General features: G+C 33.7%; 3 protein-coding genes and 1 long non-coding RNA gene across 5 annotated transcripts in view; 2 read left to right on the top strand and 2 right to left on the bottom strand.

Moving 5' to 3' along the window:
• The first annotated feature begins 6 nt into the window (after positions 1 to 6).
• LOC106669356 (bifunctional glutamate/proline--tRNA ligase) lies at positions 7 to 8,206 on the top strand. The gene is made up of 2 exons (XM_014398773.2): positions 7 to 181; positions 3,078 to 8,206. The coding sequence occupies exon 2, from the start codon at positions 3,084 to 3,086 to the stop codon at positions 8,130 to 8,132; it is 5,049 nt and encodes a 1,682-aa protein (XP_014254259.1). The 5' UTR covers positions 7 to 181; positions 3,078 to 3,083; the 3' UTR covers positions 8,133 to 8,206.
• A 663-nt stretch (positions 8,207 to 8,869) lies between these two features.
• On the bottom strand, positions 8,870 to 11,625 carry LOC106669390. Its single transcript, XR_001340927.2, has 3 exons — positions 11,514 to 11,625; positions 11,248 to 11,438; positions 8,870 to 10,905 (listed from the first exon to the last, which is right to left on the bottom strand). It is a non-coding gene; the product is annotated as an uncharacterized LOC106669390 (long non-coding RNA).
• LOC106669387 (G-protein coupled receptor Mth2-like) lies at positions 11,264 to 15,521 on the top strand. Of its 2 annotated transcripts, XM_014398847.2 has the most exons (8): positions 11,264 to 11,349; positions 11,535 to 11,706; positions 13,552 to 13,778; positions 13,836 to 14,021; positions 14,092 to 14,170; positions 14,251 to 14,435; positions 14,709 to 14,892; positions 14,964 to 15,520. In XM_014398847.2, exons 1-8 carry the CDS (start codon positions 11,295 to 11,297, stop codon positions 15,238 to 15,240), a joined length of 1,365 nt encoding a protein of 454 aa, XP_014254333.1. In that variant the 5' UTR covers positions 11,264 to 11,294; the 3' UTR covers positions 15,241 to 15,520. The 2 variants fall into 2 exon arrangements, with proteins under 2 accessions (XP_014254333.1, XP_024081140.1); XM_024225372.1 differs by lacking the exons at positions 11,264 to 11,349; positions 11,535 to 11,706 and adding an exon at positions 12,441 to 13,048 and having other exon boundaries at positions 14,964 to 15,521.
• Positions 15,522 to 15,821: 300 nt separating this feature from the next.
• LOC106669389 (serine/threonine-protein kinase S6KL) overlaps positions 15,822 to 18,823 on the bottom strand; it is a 71,157-nt gene continuing 68,155 nt past the window's right edge. Inside the window, exons 9-10 of the mRNA XM_014398849.2 lie at positions 16,382 to 16,567; positions 15,822 to 16,252 (exon numbers count right to left, since the gene is read on the bottom strand). Coding sequence (XP_014254335.1) covers positions 16,139 to 16,252; positions 16,382 to 16,567 — 300 coding nt within the window. The 3' untranslated portion in view covers positions 15,822 to 16,138. The remainder of the gene's footprint in view (positions 16,253 to 16,381; positions 16,568 to 18,823) is intronic.

The following is an 18,823-nucleotide window of genomic DNA, read 5'->3' as shown; positions in this document are numbered from 1 at the left end:
AGATTTATTGTTTTTAAAGACATTTTATTGAAAGATTAAGTATACTAATTTATCCATGAAGTATAAGTGTGAAATGTAGGGGGGTAGTTGAGTGTTATACATCAGAAGGTAAAACTATAGAAGTAGAGAGGTTCTGTTTTTGCCGTTGTTTCATCCATCTGTAAAACTAGGTGTAATTGAGGTATAATTTGAAATATTTCTGTATATTCTAGTTGGTTTGCTGAAAAATGACAAAAAATAGGCTTTTGTTTATGTTAACAGGTCGGATTGAAACTTATGTTTAGTTCCATCAATCATAAAGATTTTTAGATGACATGTGATCTTGATTTGTTTAATATCAATACTTGTTTTCAAACTATTGCATGATGTGGAATTAAACGTTTTCAATTTTGTTTTTTCTTTGTTATTAAATTCTTGGTTTCTTCAGTACGTCTCGTAATTTATTATGAGTGAATTATGATATGTATGAGTCATATTTTAAGTACTGACTGCTGAATTTAATCCGTAGTTGGGTATTTCAATGCTGTAAGTCTACACAGTGGGCATCAAATGCTTGATTACTTAAATTTTATTTTAATTCTCTAAATGTTCTATAAATTTTCTTGGACTGTATCAAGAGAATGTTGCAATCAAACTATAGAAATATATAACCACTGAAGTGCCATCAAAAATATATATGTATGTTCAACAAAAATGCACCCCCACCTGTTTGAAGGTGGTGAAATGCCAAAAATCCATCTGATAGAAAAACAGCATAGGTAAATCAGGATGGCCATACAATTACGCTACAACTAATCATTATTGTTGTAAATATTTCATTACGGAAGAAATAGTCTATTACTCTTCTGAAAAAATTGAAACCTAGGTTTTATAATTTTTTGTGGATCAACCTTCCTGATTCCTCAAATTTCATCCTTCCTGATGATGGATACTAGGAAATCGTGGTTTTTTGATCCGCAAGCTCTGCAGGATTCTGGCTTATTGTACTTTTCTAGTAACTTAGTTCAGTCTGTAGATTCGAAACTTCTCCTAAGAAGTACTAGGTCATTGACTGTTGTTTCTTCAATTCCATTCCCTGGGTTTTATTTGTATCCCACTATGGAGTGTTTACTTTGCTTTCGAAGATTATATGGGTGGCTATTTTTTCCTCCTCATTGCATAATCTACAGATAGGGACAATATCCAAGCCTATACTCCGTTTAGCTCTCTCTAACTGTAGCAGTGAGTTTCCCAATCATGGTGAGGATTGTTTTAGCAAAGTTTACTGCGTCTAGCACCTCTAAGTTTACGCACTTTTCCTTTTACCTTTTTTCAATCCTTTCTGTGATGGAGGTTGAGTTTGATTGCTCATATTCTGGGCCTGAACAGACAATGCCTGATCTCCTCTGTTTTGGAGCCATATTTAAACCTTGCTGACTTGAAGAACTTCTTATCAGAAAGATTCATCATTTCAAAAGTTAAGGCAACACTTAGGGAAATTAGCCTATGTGAAACAATCTATCAACCTCTGCGTCCTTTTCAGTACTGATTCATTCTCCAATCTCTTAAAATTTCAAATTACCAAATATCCAGTATGCTTTTTGTTTTAAAATGTATCCATGATATCATTTCTATTGAGAGATTTATTCATGGTATCTGCGGGGTGATGAATCATTAATTTGGTTGTGATCATTTTGGTCTGCCTATCCTTCCTGTTTTGGTCTGTGAGATTTTGTGTTTTTTGCCATCTTGGCTAAAAATATAAATGGCGAGGATAGGCTGACCAAAATAATCTAAAACGATTATTTGGAGATGGTGAGATGTAGTCTGGTGTGACATTTTAGAAAAACATTTTCTTTATCGTGCCAACTTTTTAATCTGGCTGAACCATTGCCCATTTTTTCCCATTGTTGGCTCCTTTCACCTCAAAGAAGCCGACTCATAAAAAAATGTCTTTCTACCGTGGTAATTCAAAACCAGGTGGTAGAGCAGCGGCGTACCTAGCCGAAGGTCGTGGGTTCGAATCCCTCTCGTGCCATTAACTTTTTTCATCTCAACTAAAAACCTTAAGTAATTGTAATGTTTAATTGGTCAAGCGGACCACGAAATTAGTGAATTTAATGAATTAACTGAAGTACACTTCACTAAAGCTCTCCGTCGCCATTTCAATTGTCGTCGAGAATCCAAACCGATTACACGACATTTGAAAAATGGCAAAAGGAGGGAAAACTCATAAGGTGGGGTTGAGATGGGGAGTTGATGTCCGAGTGGATCGAGGTCACGATAGCTCAGGTGGTAGAGCAGCGGCGTATCTAGCCGAAGGTCGTGGGTTCGAATCCCTCTCGTGCCATTAACTTTTTTTCATCTCAACTAAAAACCTTAATTAATTGTAATGTTTTTCTAAAACCTACATCACACCAGACTATAATCATTTTAGATTATTTTAGTCAGCCTATCCTACATCAGCCTATTTACTAACGGTCACTAATCACCACACATAATCTAAAATAACCAAACTACACAACTTCCTCTGTTCCAAATCTTATGGTCTGTAGATGACACCCAGCCATATCAGACAGGCTAAAATTATTTACTGTTAAATAACAATTCATTATGTTAGATAGATTAGTCGGGGTGTGTATTATATTGCGCTCTTTAAGAGGCTGTTTCATCCCCCGTTGTTATAGCACACCAGTGAGTCTTAATTTATCAAGGAACAATGCACCATATTAGCGATTTGAGCCTCTGTTTTGTCATGATGACCCAGCACAATAAAAATATGAGTTGACGGTAGTGAAACTTGTTCATTGATTAAAATCTGTAGAACTGTTGTATAAATAATTTTGATCGTTTACTTATAAAAAAACCATATGAGTCCCACTTTATTCCTTTAAATTTATATTAATTTTTATAAAATCTTATTTATGGCTTTCTCTTGGCATTAGCAGTTTATTCAGTGTACTTTATTATTAATTGTGAATTGCTAGCAAATTAAAATTTAGCCAATTTACTAATCAGGCTCATAATGATCAAATGTTTATAGTTTTATTATACTTTTGATAAATATTTTAATGATTTGTTTTCTATTTTCTTTTCAGAAAATTATGGAGTTGTGTGCGAATACATCAAAACCACCACTTCCTGCTCTCTTTCTATTGAATGCCTTGAAAAAGCAGCCATCTGTTAAATGGGGCTCAGAGACTGTTTTACGATCTAACGGGTTGTCCCTGAAATCTGACTTCACAATAGTGAGGTATCTGGCACTTTCTGACAAAGAGGGAAAGTGGTTTGGCAGTCATGTTTTAGACGAAAGCGAAGTGAACCACTGGGTCTCTTTTAGCATTGGCCCACTTTCTTATCCTGATGAGTTTCAGGATGCTGTAGCTTATCTTGATCATAAGCTTAAACCATTGACCTACTTCGTTGCTAACCAACTTACATTAGCTGATATTGCAGTCTTTTCTCAGCTGCTTTGCAGCAGTAATTGGCACAATATGGTTAAAGAAAACAAATCGCCCCCAAATCTAATAAGGTGGTTTAATCTGATCAGTAATACTGAATTTGTGAAAAAGACGATTGCAAATTTGCCAGATTCTATTCAACTTATACAAAAGGAGATAAGCGGAAGAAAAGAAGAGGGGAAATTTGTCGACTTACCAAATGCTGAAATGGGAAAAGTAATTGTAAGATTTCCCCCAGAAGCAAGTGGCTATTTGCATATTGGACATGCAAAAGCCGCTCTTCTGAATCAGTATTATAAAGAAGCTTTCAATGGTAAACTTATTATGAGATTTGATGATACCAACCCTGCCAAGGAAAAAGTAGATTTTGAAAAGGTCATTTTAGAAGATTTAAAACTTTTAAAAATATCTTATGATATTTTTTCACATACTTCGAACTACTTTGATGTTATGTTGGAGATGTGCGAGAGACTACTTAAACAAGGCAAAGCATATGTAGACGACACAGATCCTGAAGTGATGAAAACAGAAAGAGAGCAAAAGGTTACGTCTAAAAATTGGGCCAACTCTGTTCAAAAGAACTTTGAGATGTGGCAGGAAATGTTGAAAGGCACTGCATATGGGCAGAAATGTTGTGTCAGGGCTAAAATTGATATGAATTCTCTAAATGGATGCATGAGAGACCCTACTATATACAGATGCAAAAATGAACCTCATCCCAAAACCGGTAATAAATACAAAGTGTACCCGACTTACGATTTTGCCTGTCCCATAGTGGATAGCATCGAAGGAGTCACCCATTGCCTTAGAACAATGGAGTATCATGACAGAGATGAACAGTTTTATTGGTTTATCGATGCCCTAGGTTTACGAAAACCATACATTTGGGAATATTCTCGTTTGAACATGGTGAATACCGTTCTTTCCAAAAGAAAACTTACCTGGATTGTGGACAACAAATACGTTACCGGGTGGGATGATCCTCGAATGCCGACTGTCAGGGGAATTATAAGAAGAGGTATGACAGTAGAAGGGTTAAAACAATTTATAATTTCACAAGGGTCATCACGTTCAGTAGTAGTAATGGAATGGGATAAAATTTGGGCAATTAACAAGAAAGTAATTGATCCGATTGCGCCACGGTATACAGCAGTTAGTAAGGACAATCATGTTGTTGTCCATGTTGAAGGTGTTAAAGAAGAATTTCTAAAAGTTGCAAAACACCCTAAAAATCCTGCTGTAGGGGAAAAAATGGTTTTGGTCGGGCCAGAAGTCATTGTTGATAAAGCTGACGCTGAAGTTTTTAAAGAAGGAGAAAACGTGACCTTTATCAACTGGGGAAACATCTTAATTAAAAAAGTTGTCAGGCAAAATGGAGAAGTCACAGAAGTTAAAGCAGTATCTAACTTGGAGGATAAAAATTTTAAAAAAACTCTTAAAATAACTTGGTTAGCAAAATCTGCTAAAGCATCTTTAATTCCATGTTATTGCCTTTACTTCGACAACATTATCAGTAAACCGATTCTTGGAAAAGATGAAGACTTTAAAGATTATATAAGCAAAGATACTATGACTGTAGTTGAAACCTATGTAGATCCAGATCTGGCAAGCTTGAAACAATCTGATATAATACAACTACAAAGAAAAGGATTTTTTATCTGCGATAGAAAGTATCATCCTCTGAATGAATACACTGGGGAAGATTGCCCCCTGGCACTTATTGCAATCCCTGATGGCCATACAAAAGAAATGCCAACTGCTTCTGCTGCTATGAAGACTGCAGTAAAAGCGCCGACTCCTGCTCCTGCCACCCTAGATTCGAAAGAATTATCAGATCAAATTACATCACTCGGTAATAAAATTAGGGAAATGAAAGCTTCAAAAGCTAGTAAAGATGATGTAAGCAAGGAAGTCAAATTACTTGTAGAGTTGAAAGCTTCCTATAAACATGCAACGGGGCATGACTGGAAGCCGATAAATGTGACCCAAGGGACCACAGATTCGAGTTCAGCAGTAGCTAGCAACCAAGTTGAAGAGCTTACAAAGAAAGTAAAGGAGCAAGGTGATGTTGTTAGAGAACTAAAAGCAAAAAAATCACCAAAAAGTGAAATTGATGCAGCTGTTAGCAAACTTCTATCATTAAAAGGAGAATACAAGCAACTGACAGGAAATGATTTTCCTGTAGAAGCCCGACAGACTAAAAGTGCAAATAAAGAGAAAAACGAACCTAAGATTCAACCGTCTTTGGCCTCAGTTGAATCAGAACAATTGAACGAAAAAATTACTCAGGTTGGTAATAAAATAAGGGAAATGAAAAGTGCAAAGGCTAGTAAAGAGGATATAACCAAAGAAGTGAACCAACTTTTGCAGTTGAAAGCATCTTTCAAAGTTTTAACAGGAGTTGAATGGAAACCAGTTGAAAAAAAGACTGTACCTCAATCTTCATCTCAAAATAATCAAATAACAGAGCTGACAAATAAAATCAAAGAGCAAGGTAATCTAGTGAAAGCATTGAAATCAAAAAGTGCTCCAAAAGAAGAAATAACTGCTGCAAATATTCTTTTATCGCTAAAAGGAGAATATAAGCAGTTGACTGGGAATGATTATCCTACAGACGATCAGTTAAAAGATTTAGTCACAGAAAAGGAAGGGTCCAAAAATAAGGAAACCAGCGAACAAACTACTGAATCGGTAAAACTTTCAGACAAAATTACTCAAGTGGGAAATAAAATTCGAGAAATGAAGGCTCATAAAGCTGATAAGGAAGAAATAGGTAAAGAAGTGAAACAGCTTTTAGAATTGAAAGCGTCATACAAACAATTAACAGGTCAAGAGTGGAATCCAGCGACTGCAAAACAAGAAACTAAACCTAAACCACAATCTCAACCTCAAACGCAAACTACCAAAGAAGAAAACAATCAAGTAGCAGAATTAACAAAGAAAATTAAAGAACAAGGTGATACTGTTAGAGCTTTAAAATCAACCAACTCTCCAAAAGATGAGGTAAACAGTGCAGTTAATACATTATTGTCTCTAAAAGCTGAGTACAAACAACTGACTGGCAATGATTTTCCTGTAGAAAGTCGGCAGAATAAAAGTTCAAATAAAGGAAAGAATGAATCTCGGAATGCCAAATCCAAAGTTGAGCAAAAGAAAGAAACAGACAGTGCAGTGAAAAAAGTAACAAGATTAGGACTGGAAGCTGAAAAAGAAACAAATTTGCCTGAATGGTATTCCCAGGTGTTAGTTAAAGGTGAAATGATCGAATATTATGATGTTAGTGGTTGTTACATTTTGAGACCTTGGTCATTTTCAATTTGGGAAAATATCAAGAATTGGTTGGATGTTGAAATTAAAAAATTGGGAGTTAAGAATTGTTACTTTCCTATATTTGTTTCAAGAAGCGTGTTAGAAAAAGAGAAAACGCACATTTCTGATTTTGCCCCGGAAGTAGCTTGGGTGACTAAATCTGGCGATAGTGACCTGGCTGAACCGATTGCTGTTAGACCAACCAGTGAAACAGTTATGTACCCGGCCTACGCTAAATGGATTCAGTCGTACAGAGATTTACCTATAAAGCTCAACCAGTGGAACAATGTCGTACGGTGGGAGTTTAAGCATCCACAACCATTTTTGAGGACAAGAGAATTCTTATGGCAGGAAGGACATACTGCTTTCGCGACATACAAAGAAGCAGAAGATGAAGTGTATACAATTTTGGATCTGTATGCAAAGGTGTACACCGAACTACTAGCAATCCCAGTTGTAAAAGGGCGTAAAACAGAAAAAGAAAAGTTTGCTGGAGGAGACTATACATTGACAGTTGAAGCTTTTATCTCAGCTAGTGGAAGGGCCATTCAAGGTGGCACGTCACACCACTTAGGCCATAATTTCTCAAAGATGTTCAGCATTGTTTATGAAGATCCTGAAACCCAGGAAAAGAAATTTGTGTACCAAAATTCTTGGGGAATTACGACTAGAACTATTGGTGTTATGATAATGGTTCATGCAGACAACCAAGGATTAGTACTTCCACCTCGAGTAGCCTCGCTTCAAGTAGTAATCGTTCCCTGTGGAATCACTGTCACTTTACCAGAAAGTGATAAAAATAAATTAATAGAAACATGTGAGCAATTGAAATCTGAGTTGGTTAATGCAGGAGTTAGAGCAGAAACTGACGTCAGAGATAATTATTCTCCTGGGTGGAAATTCAACCATTGGGAATTGAAAGGTGTACCTCTACGAATTGAAATTGGACCTAAGGACATACAGAAAGCAGAAATTGTTGCAGTCAGGCGAGATACACTAGGCAAAACATCAATTCCTATGAAAGATGCAGTTTCAAGAATTGCCTCTCTTTTGGAAACGATACAGTCAGCTCTTCTTCAAAAGGCAACCGATGACTTAAATAACCACATGGTAGTCTGCAAGGATTGGAAAAGTTTCTGCGAACATCTCGATAACAACAACATAATTCAAGCTCCATTCTGTGGGGAAATTGATTGTGAAGACAACATCAAAACTGATAGTGCGAGAAATGAAGATGTCGATTCAAATGCTCCATCGATGGGAGCGAAGAGTCTTTGCATTCCTTTTACACCACTCTTACCACACTCTCCTGAAGATAAATGTGTCCATCCAAAATGTTCAAAGAATTCAAAATATTATACACTCTTTGGAAGAAGTTATTAAAAGTGTAATAAGAAAGATCTTATTTAATTTATATATTTATTTTTAAACTTCCAAATAAATAATAATACAGTATATTATTTGTTTTTTTATGTATGTTTTCTCCTTTGTTCACATCTTTGAAAGCTAAAATCTTTTCTATAAATTCTCAAAAATGGAAAGTGTCAACTCACTCTGCTTATTACCCTTGACCTAATATATCTTTCCAAATAAATGTTTTTTAAATATTATTTTTTAAGGGAGAGTTCTTCTACTTACTAAATACTAATGTAAAATTTGTTATCGGCCAATTTGTGATTTTAGTGTATAACTTACGTATTGTAAATACTTCATAAAAGAAATAATATGTTTTGCACTAATGTCATAAGAAAACACATTTCGCTTTAAGAACTGATAAATGAGGAATATAAAAACTAGAGAATAATTGAGAGAAGAGCTACATCTGCGATGGTGTGACACAAGAATGTCATATTCTTTATTGTCTATTATTGGATCTACGTAGGCAACAATAATAAGATTTATACTTTTAAATTAAAACTGGTTAAAAAAAAAATGATGTACAAATTAAGTCTTTTCACTTGCTACATTTATTTTATTGATCATAAGGGGACTCTCAACACGACACACAAGAATGACCCAATTACGCAGAAAACAAACATTTTGAGCCCTGAAGATCTCAATAAAGATCGAAACATTGGCACAAAGAAAATATTTTTCTAAAATCTATGTCACACCAGACTGCATCTCATGATCTCTGTGAAACAAGAGATGTTAATGTTCCTGTTGAGAATGGCTTTTTTTCCTATTCTTTTTAATGGCTTTATGTTCTGAGCATATTAGCCAATGACAATGTTATTATGCGTATTCGTTTTGGGGGGAAGGGTAGCGTGAGAAAAAGGCCAGAGGAGACGGGAATCGAACCCACGATCGCGGGATCTACGAGCCGAGATTCTCTCACGCTAACCACTTGGCTACTGCGGCCCCTTGAGAATGGCTTCAATCTGCTGATACACTGATGGATCTAGAACAAAAGTAGGTATGGAGTAGGAGTCCTGGAGCCAAATACTCAAAACCCATAAGAAAATACTGTAGTATCTTCCGGGCTGAAGTTCATTCAATTGAGTGATGTACTCAGTTCAACTGAACCATGGGTACAAGAACAGCTAATGTAAGCATATGGATTTCACACTATCAAAGCGTATCTTAAAAGACAGGATGAAAATGAGGAAACAGTAGAATTCACTCATTGAACATAACTAATCCAACAACCTTCATGCGATTTTTGGAAGGAAAGAAACAACAGAGTGCATGCATCAAAGGAAGCAGGAAAACTTTAACTCCTAACAGAATTATTAACAGGACATTGAGAGAATAGGCATTTCAGGAAAAATGGTATAATCCAACACAGTATGGTTAGATTATGCAAGGAAGTAGGAGACACCAACACACACAACTACTAACAAACTGTGGCACATTTGCCTGCAGGAGGAACTGCATTTGGAAACCACAAAATAAAAGAAATTCAACCACTGAAACCAGGCCTACTAATCAAATTTCTGGATGGATTAACATCAATGGTGTTCTATAAGGAGAGGACAGGATACAATAGCTTTTAAAGGACAATACATTCACATCCCGAATATTGTATCTGCATCTAGTTTTGCTTTTGCAATTTCAGCTATCACGGTCCTGGTTCAGGTCGTTATTGTGAATATACCATGGTGTGTAAACCATGTTTTGTAGATCTTTGGAAATTTGCAATTTTTAGGTTTTTTGGGACATCCTAATAACTGTGTATGTCCATTATGATTGTAATATCTAGTTTTACATAAGTACTTTGTTGTGTACTGGCGTTTGGAATGCTTAAAAGCTAAGAAGGTCTTACGTTTTTTTTTTGTAACATTTACCTTGCTGTCTAGTGTAATTCTGTAAGCATTTTGTGTAGGTATTGTATTACAATTCTTAGAAATGGTTTCTTTAATTTTCTTATTAGTAAAATTTACACAAACTGCTTCAATTGATAGCAGAAATAATTTAAAAAAGGTGTAGTTGGTCTAGAGAGGTATCAACAAAAACAATATTTTGTGTTTCTAATGTGAACCGGTTTGAATAAACTTTTCTGTTATGTTTTTCCAGAAACATATATAAAAACCACCATAATAAAAAAGTTTTCATCTTCATTATCAGTCTCATTTCAATTTATTATCATTTATTAGTTCTCTTATACATTATTGATATCAGGGGGACGAAGGTGGCCGAGTGGATAGAGTGTCCGACTGACTCATATTAGCCATGCTAGAGGTCCTGGGTTTGAATCCTGGAATACACCCGACACTCAACAGGTATTTGGACATTAAGCACTCTGGATGAACAATATGTATACATTGGTTCCATGGAGACCAGAGTGGCCAAGTGGTTACGGTATCTGATTTGTATTTATTTGCCTTGCTACCAATTCTTGGTTGGTATTCTGGCACAACCCATGACTTTTTAATTGACAATGAAAAATATATTGTAAAATAGTTTGACTCCTCCTCCACAGCACTGAATGGGTAGTTCAATGTTAAGCCCTCCTGGATGGCAGGAATTATATATTTGTACACTAAGGAGCCTCGGGCCAAGCAATCACATATATTTGTGTAATTAATAATTATACAAATTAACAATTAATGTTAACTTTAATACAATTGATTAATATTAATTGTTAAAAAAAAGGTTTTGTCTCTCTGTTTAGTAAATTGTGGATGCAGGATAGAAGAGTAAACTTGATAAGTACCTAAGAAAAAGTAACAAGTTGTTAGCTTTCATTTTTATTAAAACAAAATATTAATATGTAAAAAAATTATTTTTACAAATGCTAGAACTGTTTTAATCACCTAAATTCATGTTAGCGTATTAACAAAAACATTAAACAATATTTTATATAGTTAACACATATATTAAAAAAAATTGTATTGAAATTATATATATTGTAATGTTGAAAGAGAATTACCTTTGGAATGAATAATAAATATGAATTTTATCATGTTTGTTTTAACACTTATTAGTCACTCAGTGCAAATGGTATTTTTAGTAAAACCGAGTGGGGGAGCACTCAATTTGTAGTAATTCATATTACCTATATCAGTGCAAGATAAGCAGTGGTTGAGCGTAAGTAATTCAGTCATGAATAGACTTCCCATCGGAAAGCTCGTTGTTGTTGTTTCAACAATCTTGTTTGGTAAGTGTCGAGTGACTAAATACAAACTTAATTCTAGGAATTGTTTGAATTTCAATAAGCAAATATCAAGGCGTGACATGACATCACATCTAAAATAAAAATAAAATAAAAATCAATAGCACAGTCACTCGTGAAATTTGTAGACATGATTCTTCTTTCATTACTTCTGTTTTATAATAACCTAGCTGAAGGATCTGAAGTTCCATTTATAAGAAAATGCTGCAACATCACAGAAACTTTAGTAGACAACAAATGTGAGACCACCGACATAAATTTTGAAAATTTAATCGTTGATCTATATCCACAACCTGATTTAATTGTCGATGTAGTAATTGGAGATGCCTGCAAACATGGAAGGTGAGTTGTAACATAATATTTACAAACAAATTCAATATAGTACAAACATTTTGTTGTTTACTGGACTAAAAATACATTGATTTTTCTGACCTCTTTTTGATTTAAATCCCTTAGCTATTGAAAATTATATTGCTCTTTTTTAATCGTTAATGAACGTGAGATTTTCACATTTTAAAAATGATATAAAATTTATAAATTATATGTTCATATGATTATTATATTTAAATATGTGCCTAAAAGCTACTTTTGGTAAAAGATGCATTCAATTCATATTTAATTTTGATAGGTTTCACATATCTAAAAAACAATTATAACATAATTAATTGTGAAATTATAAACAAAGCAAAACTATACAATACATATAGATGAGAAAAAAGAGGAATTAGGAAGAAATAAAATATTAATAATAAAAAATAAGAAAAATAAAAACAGGAGAAACAGAAAAGAAGGGATAAAGAAAATATAATTATAATTTACTTCCTAATGTAAGTCATTATTTAATAATCTTCCATAATGCAAGACAGCTTTTGTATAACTAATTTAAATATAGATTTTTTTCCAAAAATTAAACTTACACTTTGCAAAATAGTGAGCTCTGATGAGGGACCAGGGACGTGGCTTTCAAAGCATTAGCAATTGAAATATATGGCATAAAAATAAATGTTTAGTTAAAAAAAAAAAAAAACTAAACCAAAAATCTATATTTCAAATATTTTAACTGCCATTTTAAGTTGAAATTATTAAAAAAATAAAATTTGAACTAACTAATTTAGTTCAGTTGGGTCTATTAAGTAGATATCTAACGAACTTTTTTTCTCAACGCTGGTAGGCAATAAGGAACTGTTATAGAACTCAACGACAAAGTGGAATATGTCCTTCAGTTATAATTGCAAAGCATACATTCTTGCTGACTGAGAGGGTCATAGGACTTGTGATAAAAGTTCAGCACTTCTAACTGTATAAGCCAATGTAAGATGTAATATTCAGGATGTGTAATAGACTGCCCCCTTAGAGAGATATTATACTTCTATTCTGTACTAATAGCACACCATTAATCCTAATACATTAATAAATTCGATTAATAGGCTGGTTTCAGTAGACGAATTTCTTCTATAGTTTTATTGTACATCGCAAAACACTTCCTCCTGTGGGCTAATGCGGAGCCAAAGCTTGTTATTAGTTGTGTTGGTGTTTCAGACTCTGCACGTGTCATGTTGGGTTATACCAATCTTCTTCAGAATTCAGTCTACAGTTTCCGGTCAAGAATCCTGACAGGATTTGAAGTTTTTCTGGCTTCCTTTGATGCATTCTGTTGTTTCTTTCCATGCACAAATAATCCAAGGTATATCTGAAAAGATTTTACAGAAGCCTCAGTTCTTAGATCACCTGGTAGTTGAGCTTGGAGGGAACAACTGTTACAAAGTTTGTCCTAAGTCAACCAATGATGGATAGAAATTAAAAGAGGAGAGTTTTTTATTCTGACACAAATGATTATGAAAAAGAGAATCAATTGAATTTTTTTCAGCAATATTCGTTATAATCAGTGTAACCATTAATAATTATAACACTAAATTAACACAGGTCAAGAACAAAAATCAGTTTGATTCTTCAATGAAATTTATATCATGGTTTTATTAATATATCAATGACATGTACAGATTAGACACATACTGGAAATACCAATCCAATGACAAAGGCGATAAATATTTACAGCTTAAACAAATTGAAATATTTTTTAGCATTTTTGCATTAAACAGTACAGGATATCAAATTTAACAAACTAATATTGATTATGTGGGATTATTTTGATCTTTTTCAATGTTTTCTTAACTGTTTTTATTTCAGATATCGTCTGGAGCCTCAATTAGATAAAAATGATGAATTTGTTTTATTGGATGAAGGCTATCTCCAGATACCGGCTCTTAGCGATCCTCCTATTCACCCTTCGGAGTATTGTTTAGAGTCTTTTAAAATGGATGACGGTTCTGTTGCTGTGCTTCCGCTTATCTGTTTTCCACAACCAGTAGTCGAACCGTTATGGAAGACCATAACGGACGTGATATATCCATTAGGTATTATATACAGCGTATTGATACAATATTTCATGCATTAATTTAACACAATTTCAGGCTGTATTATATCAGTGCCTTTTCTTATCATGATACTTTTTGTCTATCTTGGGATTTCGGAATTAAAAGACACATATGGTAAATTAGTGTCGTGTCATTGCTTCTGCCTAGCTGTCGCATACGCTACCCTTGGAATTGTTCATATTTTTGGAAGTGATCTTACTCAAGAAATGTGCATTGGTTTTGGTAACACATTTTTTATATTTGTTTTACGTTAATAATTTATTATTAATAATATATTTTTGTTTTGTTTCAGCATATATAATACAATTTTCATTTCTATCATGCTTTATTTGGTTAAATATACTTTGTTTTCATACTTGGAAGAGACTAACGTAAGTGAATTTCCAGTAATAAAAGAAAATTGTTAAATAGAATGTGTGTTAAATAAAAATTTATAATGAAACAATTTCAGGAGAAAGGCCACACACAATACAACTTCTTCAAGCTCTGATAAATGTGTGTTTTTCAAATATAATTTATTTGCCTGGGGTATTCCAACCGCTATTGTAGTAATTACTGTAGTGATGGACTATACTCCTTCAATTCCTTTATCCTACTTAAAACCAAATATGGGAGTCAGCGCTTGTTGGTTCCAAGGTGAGATATGCATACTCTAATAATTAAAAAAGTTATTTTAAAAATCTACTCTACTACAAATGAAGCTTGATTATCATCGATAATATTGGTGGGTCTAATGTCAAATTAATAAAAAATAAAAGAGGATATTGTTTGTTCTTATTTTTTATAAATAAACAGACTGATAGATTGACATATAGACCGACTGACGTACAATAGGCAGACCAGGATGATAGGAGACGATCAAGTTAAAGGTTCACACAATATTTTACAAAATGTTTTTGTTGTTTCCAGGAGACAAATCAGTTATTCCATTCTTCTACGGTCCGATTATTTTAGTACTTATAGGCAACACTGTATATTTTGTATTGACAGCTAGATTTCTTCACAAAAACAGAAATAAAAAAAATGGAACAAGCGAAATACACCATCTGTCTGATGTAGTTAATGCTGTTATTATAAACAGAAAAGAAAAATTGTGAGTTGCAATACTATTACGAAAAAATTTAACTAATGAATCAGTGTAAAGATAAATATTTTGTTTTGTAGATTTATGCAAGTGCTTGTTTTATTCTGTATGATGGGACTGAATTGGATCCTCGAGGTTTTGTCTTGGGCTATTGGCAGTCCTTCTCAATTCTGGATAATCACCGATGTCCTAAACACCCTTCAAGGGCCTATCTTGTTTTGGGTATTCGTCTTAAATGATATGAGAGTGCGGCAGTGCGCAAAGGCCAAATATTGCAAATGCTGTTTACCAAAAAGTGAAACAACGCCAGAGGAAACGTTAATGGTAGAATTGCCCGAGGTTATAAGGAGGGTGTAAAACACCAAAAACTATTATTTATTTATTTATTTAATTTAATATAACATTTGTTGTATTAAATTAAAACTGACTAACCCATTAAATTAATTTCTAATTAAAGAAATGCGATCTAAAAGCAAATGGTCATGTTTTGCTAGTCTCATAATTGTAAAACATTGGTAAAAAATGTATCGTTGATCTAACTTATAACATAATTTAAAGAAATTTCTAATAAACTTTAAATATTTATTTAAAACTATTATAAAAAAAATTTAATGCATGCTGCAAAATAAGCAAAATAATTTTATATTCAATACTGTAAACTTTTAGTATTAAAAAGTCAAAAAAACCTAGTTTAGGTAGGTAAATTTAGAATTAACAATTAAAAATAGAATATTTTATATAAATTAAACTGTGGCCTTGTGGGAATGCTGGATCGTATAAAACCAACTATATTCTACACTGAAGGCTGATACTAATGACAAATTCCAAACTTTAATATTTCAATTATGAAGATAAAGAAAAAAATATATTGAAAATAATTATGTTAACATTATTATTATCAGTAATATGGAAAAAGGTAAAGAATAATAAAGCTTTAATTCATTTTCAAATTTTAATTATAATTATATGCAATAATATTTTTTAGGTAACTAAGTTTATATTACATTATTATTATGTTGTAAATATTTATCACAAATATACGTAACTCAGAAATCCCTGGTTTGTTCCTGGACGGATTTTATTTGACATTAAATTAAAATTTTTATTATTACACACAGTTAATTTTATATGTTATATGTTAATATACACTAATTACCAATTATTGTGTCACTTAATTTTACTTTACTGCTGTCTCTAGCTAAACAAAATAAATTTGTAAGCAAATTGTCAAGATATTGCTAAAATTCAGCTGTTCTCAAACCAAGGTGGGAATCATTTGATCAAAATCCAAAAAAAGTACGTTGGACGTATTCATTTCTATTTTAGGACCATCGGGGAAGCTCATTTCAAACAGATTTTTGGGATGAATCTAAAAAAAAAATTTTTACATTGAGTGTTGAAATTCTTCATTTTGGTCCAAGAGCTTATGAAAGGTAAATTCTTAGCAATTACAATTTTTTTTTTATTATAAAAGGCCCTCAAAGTTAAATTAAATTACCTTCTTAGCTCTCGCATGATCGAAATTAAATCCCATGAAAAATGGAATTGTTTTAAGGGTCAGTAGAGATCTCAATCTTTTTGTCGGATCTGGCTGGAGGAGTCGTCCGATTAAATCCCTCGCAGCAACAGAAAGTCCAACATCTTCGAGTTTGCCAGGAGTTGACGTGTTACCACTGCAAGGATACTGAAACAGAAAAAATATTATATTTACAACACTGGTAGTGCATTATTACATATGCAATATATAATATACTTTTCTCAGTTCACAGATTTTTATAAATTCAATTCTTTGAAATATAATATAATTGAATAAAAAATTTAATGTAATCTAAAGAACATGCAAATTGATCAACTAATAGGCATGGTTAAAAATCACCAATTAATCTCACAATAATAAAATAAATAATATGTAGGCAGAAGTCTTAAATTGATCGAATTTAATTAAGATCTCTTAATTACTTCTGAAAACTCTCTTCCAATTGGAAATCTTATCGATCCAATTTGGTAACCAATGATTTTTTTTAACAACACATATTGTTTGGCGAATTTTTAATGATTTTTTTGCGATACAAATGATGTAGCATGTCTTTTGATGGATTGATGAGTGCCTAAGGGGGCAAGTCTCGAGGAAGTCGGAAGTTCTATAAGGAGATGGTCAAACCATGACCTTGGTCTATCTATAAATAGTCCTAAAGTTGGTCGCTGCATTTTTGCTATGAGTAGGGAGGTGTTGACCTAGGGTACACGAGGGCGTTCACCCTTGGGTCACCTTCACCCCACCTCCTGAGGCCCTCAAATCGACGGGTCAACGAACAGGGTAAGAAGTTATAAGGGTGAAGCAAGAGTTGACAATAGTGGCTAGTCCCGGTCTACCTCTAATGGAAGCCTGTTCGATCCCAAATATGGTACGATAGGACGCTGACCGTCTTCCAGGGTCAAGGAACAGTCGGCCGATTTGGATCTGGATCCTGTGACAACTGCAACAAGGGAGAAAGGCGTCTTTGACAGAGTTAGGAGTCTGGAATTTTTATAGCCACTCCGACGCCAGAATATAATTATGCGGATCGGGAACGAAAGCAGTTTTCAACCAGAAGCTAAAATAATCGAAGAAAACCGCATTCCCTCTATTATAGCCATTACGATAAGCCATAAAAACACACATTAATAATGAAGTCTTATTCTTCCCCTTTTTTTCAAGTTTGAAAAATAAATTGCCACTATTTATTGCATCCTGTGCAAAATAAATTGATTTTGAGCTCCTGAATAAATCACCCTCATTTTGGGTTTCAACATTTTTTTTAAATGTGTGGTGATTAGTGACCGTTAATCGATATTTATTTAGAAATCGTGAGATGCGGTCTGGTGTGAGTAGGTTTCAGAAAAACATTTTCTTTTTGTACAATTTGGATGTAGAAAAGTGGAAAAAATATATTTTGCATTGTATAAATTCACTTTTCCACATCCAAAATGTAATTTTTATATGTAAACAATGTTTGTAAATCCCAAGCCCTGAAGATGATCTCAATAAAGATCGAAACGTTGGCACGATAAAGAAAATGTTTTTCTGAAACCTACATCACACCAGACCGCATCGCACGATTTCTAAATAAAATTTTTTATTAAAGAGAATAGAGTGTAGAGTAGCATATCTACTCCAAAAAACGTTGAGAGACTAATGGTCGTCATCGAATAAACTTAAAAATATGCCAATATATTTTTTCCAATCCCTCTTAAACGACACAAATAACATTAATCTGTCAAAAAAAACTTAGTTGGTAACAGCCAAGGGCTTGTAAACAAGTTATGAAAAGTGAAACAAGCATGGATAAGTTCCAAACAAGCTGAACCTGAAAACATGCCAGTCCTCCTTCCAATTCCAAGGGAGAACCTGACTTGTGAAAAAGTTTTGGATTGGCGGTGCCCGATCTTGGGGAATTTCTTTCAACAAACCAAAGGCACACTTTCAATGGAAAGCAAAACGTTCCAAAACTGACAGACTCGAGCTTCTAGCTTCGAGAGGCCATATCGTTGAGTTATGAAGGACAGTGGAATGTGAAGAAAGAACAAAATGAGTGTTAAACTCATCTGGGGATGCTGGGAAAACTGGAGGTGTTTGGGATGATTTACAGAGGGTGAGTTTCCGTAGAATGTGGGGTTAGGGGCAGAAGAAAAGGCGTCACAGATCAAAAAGTGTCTGATGAGTGTAATCGGAATAGTGTTTGAGAGCCAGAGTTTATCCAATTTGCAAGAAAGCGTAAATAACTTATTCTGAAAGGTGAAAATACTACTAAGGAGAGAAGAAAATCAATGAAAAGAAATGTGGAAAAAAACAAGTAATACATTTATTCCCTTAATGATATATTAAACTTTTTTCTTCAAATTTCCGTTAAAATCCGGTTGTTCAATGACTAATACAACTGGATGGAAAGGATGTCAAGTT

Source organism: Cimex lectularius, unplaced genomic scaffold (assembly GCF_000648675.2).
Source record: "Cimex lectularius strain Harlan isolate CLEC.00 unplaced genomic scaffold, Clec_2.1 scaffold11, whole genome shotgun sequence".
In the NCBI taxonomy this organism is placed as follows: Eukaryota; Metazoa; Arthropoda; class Insecta; order Hemiptera; family Cimicidae; genus Cimex; species Cimex lectularius.
Note: the sequence above shows the minus strand (reverse complement) of the source record. Positions and strands in the feature narration are given on the sequence as shown.